At 38.0% G+C, this 10,726-nt stretch overlaps 1 protein-coding gene and 1 long non-coding RNA gene across 3 annotated transcripts; both read right to left on the bottom strand.

Moving 5' to 3' along the window:
- Positions 1-1,897: 1,897 nt before the first annotated feature.
- On the bottom strand, positions 1,898-7,354 carry LOC147313665 (uncharacterized). Of its 2 annotated transcripts, none has more exons than XR_015124971.1 (4): positions 7,003-7,354; positions 6,834-6,894; positions 6,618-6,731; positions 1,898-5,348 (listed from the first exon to the last, which is right to left on the bottom strand). It is a non-coding gene; the product is annotated as an uncharacterized LOC147313665 (long non-coding RNA). The 2 variants fall into 2 exon arrangements; XR_015124972.1 differs by having other exon boundaries at positions 6,834-6,890.
- A 996-nt stretch (positions 7,355-8,350) lies between these two features.
- LOC147313664 (uncharacterized) lies at positions 8,351-10,052 on the bottom strand. The gene is made up of 3 exons (XM_086263382.1): positions 9,883-10,052; positions 8,512-9,163; positions 8,351-8,400 (listed from the first exon to the last, which is right to left on the bottom strand). The coding sequence occupies exons 1-2, from the start codon at positions 9,956-9,958 to the stop codon at positions 8,556-8,558; spliced, it is 684 nt and encodes a 227-aa protein (XP_086119508.1). The 5' UTR covers positions 9,959-10,052; the 3' UTR covers positions 8,351-8,400; positions 8,512-8,555.
- Between the last annotated feature and the right edge of the window lie 674 nt (positions 10,053-10,726).

The raw sequence follows: 10,726 nt of genomic DNA, 5'->3' as shown, positions 1-10,726 counted from the left end.
ATCCATTTTTTCCTACGTTTTTCGGTTAGAATTTTCCATTTTTCTCCTCTTCGTTGGGCTATTTTTGGTACCCTAAAATACCGTTTATCAGTTTCTCTGGTCGACCTACTGGAGCATCCGTAAACACAACAGGACATAGGCATTTTGCGTACTGTCTGTCTGTGATTTTGCGCTTATCTTTTTCACTTCCGACCGCCAGTCAAATTTCGCGCTTTACGTCGACGTCACGTCTACGTCAAATGAAACCTAGCTATTCGAGTATGACAATTCAGATTACCGCTCATCTCATTGGTCAAGGAAAGGTCGCTTACGGAGAAAATACCGGAAGACAACAGATGACCACAACAACAAGCATGGCCAACAGGGAAACAAACGCCGACACTGCGGTGCAAGTCTCGGACGACAGTACACCTAAAGCTGGGCAGACACTGCGATTTTTTCAGTCACGTTATTCAGCTCCTGCTCAAACTGTACGGTTGACTCGCAGGGGTTAGAAGTTGGTAGGTCACGATGCAGGGTCTCACACTATACGGCCCGATGCTCCGATGCGACCTGAGTGCTCACACTGTGCCTCCATAAAATGAAGGTTATAACAGAAATTCTGTCGCTCGCTCTCTCTGTCTTTCACTCACACAGACACACCACCACCATCAACTTTGCTAAATTGCTAATGAAAAACATGATCAGGCAGCTGTGATTGAGCAACAGTGTAAATCCAACTATTTTCACGGTTGTTGTGGTCGTGATAATTTTGTGATGCCACATCGAAAAGGCTCGGATGAGCTTTCCAAAGTTCTACAAGTTGTGCCTCCATCGCTTGTGTCCAGATCACACGCTGCACAGCCGTGCTGCTCCGTCTTTTTCACCGACGTTTACGTGTTTGCGCATGAGCAGTGTGAGCGGCTGCGTTGACACCCTCACGAGCGATTGATGATCGGGAGCTGGTCGTGAGGTGTTAATCGCTTCTCGTTACCCCACGTATACTACACGACGCACGATGAAGGCCAAAATCGGGCCGATCACCAAATCGGTCGCATGACTCAAAAATCGTCTCAAAATGGGCCAAAAATAGCACAGTGTAAGCCCAGCATTAGAGCAGCAATGTTTGTTCCCCTCAGAGAAAGAAAAAAAAAACAAGGCTGCAAAAGTACAGGGAGGAATGGGAAAAACACCTGGCTGGGAAAATGCACGATAACACCTTTAAAGCGCACTGCACTGTGTGCCGGCGCACTTTAACCATAGGCATGCTTCTAGTGGTGGGCACATGAAGAACATGAGGGGCGTGAAAGCTCGGGGAACCCTTAACCAATTTTTTGTCCACCAGGCCACGGCAGAAGCAGATATGGTATGTAAACACTGGTTTGTTTGTTTTTAAATCCTCTGGTTAAGGTTAATATGGGCATGTGCGGTGAACATCAGCGCTATGTGGCCAGAAGTGTAATAATATAATTTATTTTGTGTAATAAACAACTACAAGGATAGATGATTACAACAAATAGATCACTATTACATAAAAGTAATACATAGATGAATAATGATGATGAGTTAAGGTGCGTAATCATGGGAACAAGCGGGTTTACAAACAGGAGCAGCTGATTAGCATTAGAAAAGCTGAAATAATACCTCAACTGAAGCCAATTGTACTAAATGCACTATATGCGCACAGTCACAAGAATATTTTTGTTCTATTGCTTTCTATTAATTTATATAATTTTAAGTTAAGCAGGACAGAGTTCTTTTAAAGAAAGGTTTACTTATATTCTCAAAAGTTAAGCATGACAGGCTTCTGTTTAAGAAAGAGACCTGTTTTACTGTGTTAATGTTGTCATTTTGAGCTAGAAATAAATGGCTAAATGATCATTTGTTTCCCATATGGTCATATCACAAAGAATATGAATGAATGAATGAATGTCTTTTATTCGAGCAACCAAATAATAAAGTTATTGTAATGTACAATTACACAAAAAAAGAAAAAACAAGTTTAGCTCGAAAAGGAGTGGGATGAAGACAAGCTTTTTAACTCCCACCCCTACAATCTTATCTGAGTTTTAAATTTTGTAGTTGCGCAGTACATTTAAATATTTGTGACATACAATTACGGTTATAAAATTATCGCATTGTCATAATTACAACATACAGTAGTGTAAATATTTAGCATCAATAATACAGTCTTTGTTACCACCGCTGAATATCACAGTCATCACCATCATGGTCATTACATCCTCTCCGTATATTATTTATATTTTAGCTATGAAAATATCAATGAAGTTTGCTTCCATTGTATAGTTGTAACTTCATCAATTTTACTTTTAAGAATTAATTCTGGTCTACTGTTTCCTAATAATGGAGATAACAGTAATAACAACAGCGTAAGACAATATCAACAGTGTCCATTTCAACTCTACAAAATAATTGTTTATATAAGTATTTGTTGTTAACATTCTATATATAAACAAAGAAAAAAGAAAGAAATAATACAAAGAATATATTATTATTTACTATCATGGATAAACAATCACACACTCGATTCCTCTTTGTACCTTGACAATATACATTTTTTGTACCTCGATTTAAACAGATGAATATTTGGACATTGCTTGAGCTCTACATCCATTCTGTTCCAAAGTTTCACTCCACACACAGACACACACAAACCTTTCCTGGTAGTTCTAACTATCTGCCTTTTAAAGTTACTACATCCCCTCAAATTGTAACCTCCTTCTTTATGTGTAAAGAGCTTTTGGATATTTTCTGGCAGTATACCCTTATTTGCCTTATATAGGAGTTGAGCAGTTGAGAATTCAACTAGATCAATCAATTTTAATAGTTTTGACTGCAAAAACAAAATATTAGTGTGACTATAATATCCTACCTTATACATTATTCTTATAGCACATTTTTGTAGTATAGCCAGGTGATGCAGAGAACTTTTGTAATTATTGCCCCACACCTCTACACAATAAGTCAAGTATGGTAGGGCTAGTACACAGTATAACAAAAACATTGCATGGCAGTTTAAGAAGAACTTGGCTCTATTTATGATTGAGATACTTTTGGACACTTTATTTTGTATATGTCTGATGTGTGATTTCCAGCATAATTTGCTATCAATCATTACTCCCAAGAATTTTATTTCTGATACTACATCTATGACTACACCATCTATTTTTATCACAGTATCTTCATTTACATTGTAATTCCCAAAGAACATTACCTTGGTTTTGCTCAAATTTATAGATAATTTGTTAACATCCATCCATATTTTTAATTTCCTTAACTCATTGTTAATGTTAAGTACTAGGTCACTATGGTCGTCGTTAGAATAAAAAATATTGGTGTCGTCAGCAAATATAACTAATTTTAATAACTTTGATACATTAAATATGTCGTTTATATAAAGATTAAATAGAGTTGGTCCCAGAACTGATCCTTGTGGCACTCCACAGCTAATGCCCAAATACCCCGATTCAAATTCGCCCATCTTCACATACTGCTGTCTCTCAGTCAAATAACTTTGGATCCATTTCAAGGCCACTCCCCTAATACCATATCTGTCTAATTTTTTAAATAATCTGCTATGATTAATCGTATCAAATGCTTTCTTCAAGTCAATAAATATCCCTGCTGCATGTCTTTTTCTATCCAGACTGTTGGTTATCTCTTCTATTGCATCAATGATAGCCATTGAAGTTGACCTCCCTGTCCTAAATCCGTACTGACTTTCATTGATTAGTTTATGTTTGTCAATAAATTTACCTAGTCTATTATTATAAAGTTTTTCTAATATTTTAGAAAACTGTGGGAGCAGGGACACTGGTCGATAGTTAGTGAAGATGTGTTTGTTTCCACTTTTATATATGGGTATAACTTTAGCTATTTTCATTTTCTTTGGGCATTTCCCCGTTTGAAATGATAAATTACATATATAAGCTAGAGGTCTGGCAATGCTATGTATGATTCGTTTAACTAATGTCATATCTATACCAAAACAATCAGTAGAGGTCTTGTTCTTACAGTTGTTAACTACATCTAAAATATCTAATTCAGTAACTCCCGACAAGAACATAGTCTTTGAATTTATTTCTATCAGTGACATTTCGCTGTGATTACTTTTTGGAATTGTTGTAGCCAGCTCCGGTCCCACATTTACAAAAAAGCTGTTAAAGCACTCCACCATCTCGTTTAGATTGTAATTGTCACTGTTATTATTAGTGAAATAATCTGGATATGAGCACTTTTTTGTGTTACCTTTAATAATAGTGTTAAGTATTCCCCATATCTCTTTAGTGTTGTTTTTATTTTTATGTATTAAATTAGTATAGTATAATTTCTTACTAGTTCTTAATATTTCCGTTAGTTTATTTTTATATTTTTTATATCTATACTCTGCTTCTTCAGTTCTTAACTTAGTGAATTGTCTGTATAAAGAATTTTTCTTCTTACAGGCCTTGTGTAATCCTTTTGTTAACCACGGGCATTTAATATGCATCTGCTTAAATCAAATTCAAGTCAAATGGTTAAAAAATAATTTCACACACAAAAAAAAGAGCTACAAAATTCACCACACTGGGAAGGGTGAACTGGGTTGCCCGGCCCTGGCCACGAGGTGTCCCTTATTTATTTTTCAGGGAGTTGGCAACCCTAGTGACAGATGTTTAACTTATTGTTGTTTACTTGTAGTGTACAATAAATAACCAAAAACACAGGATTATTCTGCAATGCTTCATTACTCACTAATGTTACAAATGTTGAAAGGTAAAAGTGTTCAATAAAATCCTAAATATTGCAAAATGCTGTAAGAACTCTTCTTTCGCTGCTTTAGGACACATCCCATTATATTGACTACTGTACACACACTACTTAATATTTAAGATACAAAAAATACTGGTTTCTGTGCATGCATCTGCAGTGAAGGTGTGTGTTTTGCCATGCAGCGTTTACTTACTTAGCACTCTTCTTCATTTTGACTACCATGAAGTTAAGCCAAAAAAACAAGAAAAGAAAAACGATTTTTCTGGTATCTGAAGTATAACAGTTCCCTGAACTACCTCTGATAGTGTCCTCATCATCATAACATTCCCTTTATTTATGATTAGTTATCTTTATCTTCAGAGGTCTGGGTGACAGTTTTAGTGTTTGCTTTAAAAAACAAAAAACAACAAAAACTCAAAACAAAAACTTGAAATATATATATTCTATATACATATATAGAGATGCTCACTCCTGATTGGACACTGAGCTGCACCACCTTCTCCTTCACTCCTCCACCTTGCTGTCCTCTGTGCTCTCTCTCCTCCATCTCCAGGGAACAAATCAGAGTCTGAGCACCAAACCTGTGGACTGTTAGTCTGCAGATAAGAAGGAAAACACACAGAATTCTCATGTTTGCCATTTTTCATACCGTATTACTATAGTATATTAGTTTACCAGTCCAACAGATTTATTTTCCCAAATGGATCATTTCAGCTTTTGCCACACTGGTCCACTTGATTGTCAAAGTGTATTAGCTCTTTATTATTTCTTTCTTTTCTTTACCTTGAAATTATTACAATCAGAACGGACAGGACTGGGGATGGGAAAGAGAAAGATGAAGAAAAGAGAAGTTGGGAAGATGCTCAACAGAAGGAGATGGAAAGCAAAAAGATAGGAGAAGAGAGACACAGAGAGAGAAGACACTAAAAATCTGTTTGATCACCTGCTGGAAAAATAAAAACAAGCAAAAAGAGAAAAACACAGTAGCGAAACCACAGCAAAAACCAACATAAGCACAAGTTATAGTAAATAATAAATATCTCCACATCCCGGAAGGGCCTGATCGAGCCACAGGGGCCATAAACTGACAGTTTATTTATAACTAGAAATAATAAAGCAGTTGACGTGTTTCAGGCTGTGACTTTTAGTATCTGTTGGTACTTCATCACTTTGAATAAGTGTAAGTCAACACCAGGCCGCACTTTCAGTCTTTCCATTAAACAAATGACCAACAATCCATTGTTTTCACCATTAAACAATAAAATATGCTTCTTGACTCCTTGATGCAGGTGCCCACCTACGACCTGGTTTATTAATACTAAGCTAAAGAGGAAAGCAACTCACTGTAGTTCTCACAGCTCAGGACAAGCAGACACCTGATGTTGAGTGACTGAATGGAACTAAAACAAGAATTCATAATTATGTTTGTCTGCCATGAACACGTGATGATAAAACTCTGCATATGCAGTCAGGAGACTGATGACCTGTGAAATGAGCTGTTAGAAATGTGCAGATATGTGTAAACATTGATCAGCATTTAACATCCAGGATGGAGCAAAACTTCTGACCTGCATGTATGAGAACCTTTAATCACATCATCTTTGTAGTGAAATAGCTGATGACTCATTAAACGTTTCCATGTAATTTATCCACAGTGAAAAATATTCACTTTGCTGGATCTGAAAATCACGTGTTCATTCATTAGACACTAGCAATACCATTAAACTGGACCTTATCATTATCATAGAGCACTAAATGTGAAACTGTGTCATATAACAATCTATATATGTAATATGTGTTTGCCTGAATCTTCCAGCACAAACAGAAAGACGAGCTGTTGTCTGAGTATCAACGCAAGTACACACCAGAAATCGTTCAGTAAAGACAAATTTAATAAATGAAAGCTGGTGAGAGGGCCTTTGATGTTTCTCTTTGGATCATCCTGTTGTTTGTCTCCCAGTGTCGTTACTGCTCCTCTCCTTTCAAAGACAAACACCAAATAACACCAAATGAGAGTGAATCACTTCAGAAACACTCCTGGTTATTGTGAGCAAACGTCATAACATGATGAATGTATTTACCATTTTACTGAGGGAAAATCTTCTGTGTGGAGTTTCTTCTCATCTTGGCTCTTTTTCCTGACTTTTAGAAACAAGAGGCAGAAAAGAAAGAATAAAAGTTAAAACCTCAACAAGTTTTTTAATGTTTGGGATGTTTTAGAAACAACCTTAAACACTATTTACTACTTACCACTTTGTTCATTCTTGCTGACGTTCACTCTCCTCATCTTCTCTCTAAAGGACAAATGACAGAAAAGAGGGAATCATTTTAGTAACTTTATCAACCAGGTGAGCAGAATTTTAGATATTTATCAATATTCTGATTAAAAGCAGAGTGAATACTTATCTTTTTACGAGAAAGGGTTCAATCCGTCCTGTCTTAGGTCTTAATGTCACCTTGGCTCCTCTGTTTTCTCTGAAAAACAAAAGACAAATGGGAAGAAAAAAATTAGTAAATGATTTCAGCAACTAGAGGAAGTGTTCACTGAGGAGGAGCTGTCATAATAATATAAAATCAATATATACTTATCTTTTTTTTAATGACAGTTTAGGAGGAGCGAAGCCAGCGTTTACAGAGCACGCTGGCTTCGCTCCTCCCTCCGCTCCTCTCTGAAAGTTAACTGGATAAAGGATAATAACAATTAATAACATCATCAAAACAGACAAACCTGAAAGAATTGCTGATCAGAGCTGTGACAGAGTCACAGATTAGTTGGATGTATACTTATCTTTCACAATGAGAGCGTTTGCATAGACGTCTCTTCAGGTCTTTTTATTGTTTTCTTTCTGGAGAGGAAAGTGATGAGACTGATGAGGAAATACCAAATACAAAGACTGACAAAGGGAACTGAAAAAGTCTAACCAAAACCTATACTGGGGGAAAACTGTAGGAAACAGAACTACTGAGGCAAGGAAACACGAGGGGACGGAGACTAACACTCTGACAAGGGACAAAGGGAGACTGACACAATATTTACACACAGGAGGCTGATTATGGGAACTAAGGACACATAGAAACACAGCTGAACCGAATAAGAAATGAACAACAAGTCGAAACAAACTCTAATGACAGTTCAACCAGTTTCTAAACACAACAAATAACTTTCAGGATGTTTCAACAATGTGTAAAATGAGTTCTTATCTTTTTTTGTGAGAGGGCCTTCAATGTTTCTCTTTGGATCATCCTTCCATCCATTTCTTCTGCTTAACCATTGGAGCCATCCCAGCTGTTATGGGGCCAGAGGCGGGGGTATAACCTGGACAGGTCAGTCTAACACAGAGAAACAGACAACCATTCACACTCACATTCAACCTAACTGCATCTCTCTGGACTGTGGGATGAAGCTGGAGTACCTGGAGGGAACCACAAAGGCGCCAGGACTGTCTTGCTCTCAGATGACGCCCGTTCACGCTGCTCTGAAGACCCTCAGTTGTCTTTGGATCAAATAACACCAAATGAGAGTGAATCACTTCAGAAACACTCCTGGTTATTGTGAGCAAACGTCATAACAAGATGAATATATTCACCATTTTACTGAGGGAAAATCTTCTGTGTGGTGTTTCTTCGCAGCGTGACTCTTTTGCCTGACTTTTAGAAACAAGAGGCAGAAAAGAAAGAATAAAAGTTAAAACCTCGACGATTTTCAAATATTTTAGGACATTCTTTTAGAAACAACCTTAAGCACTGTTTACTACTTACCACTTTGTTCAGGCTTGCTGACGTTCGACATGCTTCACTGTATATTATAATCTCAAGCGCTTCCTTGCTTGAGTCGGGCTCCGGATGCTGCTCTCTTCCTCCGCCTTCCTCTTAGCACGCTTTGCCGACATATTTAGAAAACGGCAGAGCACCGAAGTGAGAACTCTGCCGTCCGCGCTGTAGTCTGTTACTCTCCAGCGGTTCTTCATCTCAGTGTCCTCTGTTTGGTAAACAGTGGAGATGACTCTGGTGACGGGGAGGCCGTCGACAGTCAGGGTGCGGACACAGTTCCTCCGATCTGCCTTCAGCACAGCAAGATCTGCTTTCTCTGGAAGAACTGGAGTCAGGAAGCGTGGATGAGAGCTGGAGCCCGCAGGCGGCAGCATCATGCCAGCTGGTGAGTCCGTAGGAGGAGAAGGAGTGGTGTTCTCTCTCTGGCTCTGCCTCACATTGACAAATGGTGTCGTCACCAGGTCCCGGTGGAACCATCCTTTAAAAGGTATGCAAGGAAAGTCCTTGGACCCAGTCACCAGGTTATGGTAAAGAGTGAGGACCAGGTGAGGCATGGAGTTCAGATGCCTCCTGCTCAGTTCACGGTTCCTCAAGTTAGTGACGACCATCTGAGGTGCAGTGACTGGACTCACCAGATCAGCTACGAGAAAGCAAAGCGTGCGTCTACGTTAATCATGTGATCACACAAATTAAAGCCTGAATTTAAATTGTCCAGACATGGCTTTACATCATCATAAGCTCTTCCACACAAACAGTAAGAAGCTCCCAGCAGAACTCATTGTTTATGAAAGCCTTCACATTTTTCACCTGGTAAAAGTTTTCATGTGGTGTAAGGCTGCGTGGATTTTCACTGAGGTTTTAATACGCATTCACATTAAGGAGTAATATCTTCATATTAGTTGAGCATCGATATTTTGAGGATAAAGCAGCTACATTTAGGTGAGAAACCTCCCACCTCCTTATTGCAGGCACACACTGTTTCAATCTCAAACTCATCCTGCGACTCTGTGAACTTTTAAAACTCCAGCTTCTCCAGCTTTACACATTCACAATCTATGAAACGTTCACGTATAACTCAGCGCCAGCGGCCCAAACATGTCAACTCAAACCCTCTACATGCAAAAACGGCTGCGCGCTGACGTCAGCGTCCTCCAACGCCTTAAGTCGTTAGCAATTAAAAAAAAACATGGCGCCATCTTTATAGCGTACTGGCACATGTTAAAATTGATGTTACTCAAGTATGAAACATCTCATCCTAAATGTTAACACTCATGAAGTCCTACTTCCAAACAATAAAAGACAAAAATCTAAGTTGTATTTGTTTGCTAGCACTCTGACATATTAGCCTGCTGTACTCACCATAGCGTTGATCTAACACCTCCTCAATGAAAAGGGAGAGCAGGTGCGTCTCGCGACTCAAGTCTGAAGAAGTCATTTTGCAAATCCTTCTTGAAGATTTTCAAACGTTAGCTGTAGTTTGAAAAATCCGAGTTTTCACAGCACTAGTGGGAAAAAGCTCCTGTTTGCGCTCAAACGTGAAACCCGAATTCCACTTTTGCCTCCTGCTTTTATACCTGCACTCAAACACGTCATCATCACCATGACACCCAGTGCCACCGAAAATCAATTTTATTTATTTAAAATAAAGTTCATCTAATTATCATAGTTTTTAAAATATATATATATTTCTCATTTTATTTTACTGCTTTATTCATCCTTTTTAAAAAAATATATTGCCAAACTTTGTCGTTTTAATTCTTTAAAAAAATCATTAATTCACCAGTTTACAAAAATGAAGATCGATATCTGAAATTTAAATGAATAAATAAATAATTACAATTGATAATGGGTTTTTAGCATTAAAGAATGGTTTTTCAGTGCGCTTTAAATGTTATCAGAGCCGATGTTGTGCCAAAAAGTGATCGCAGTCCAAAAAGTGATTTACGGTATTGAAACGTTTGTTTGTGTCATGACATTTGTAAACAGTTGATGTTTAAGGTGCAGTTCATGTGGAAGCCAGAGGAGGGTGGTGTTGTGCGCATAATACAAAGTGATGGCGAAACCTAAAAGACGGTGTCATGTCTGCTCCCTGAAGCAATCTCATAACAGTTTCAATCTATTTCAAGCCAGTTAGCACATTTCTGTTATGAAGTGCAATCATTTTTTGGCAGTAAACTTAAATCCTTTTATTATGAATATCACA

The sequence above is a fragment of the Aulonocara sp. 'chitande type north' Nkhata Bay genome, linkage group LG15, assembly GCF_057382095.1.
Source record: "Aulonocara sp. 'chitande type north' Nkhata Bay isolate Kocher_YH1m ecotype deep benthic linkage group LG15, A_spYH_male_GT1.1, whole genome shotgun sequence".
NCBI lineage: Eukaryota > Metazoa > Chordata > Actinopteri > Cichliformes > Cichlidae > Aulonocara > Aulonocara sp. 'chitande type north' Nkhata Bay.
The sequence above is the reverse complement of the archived record's forward strand: the minus strand, read 5'-3'. Positions and strand labels throughout refer to the sequence as shown.

What these genes read in the sequence shown, in the direction of transcription:
- LOC147313664 (XM_086263382.1), bottom strand. Translation starts at nt 9,958, where the DNA reads ATGACTTCTTCAGACTTGAGTCGCGAGACGCACCTGCTCTCCCTTTTC. An exon ending in GGTGTTAGATCAACGCTATG is followed by an intron (nt 9,164 to 9,882) that starts GTGAGTACAGCA and finishes GCTTTCTCGTAG; the next exon opens with CTGATCTGGTGAGTCCAGTC.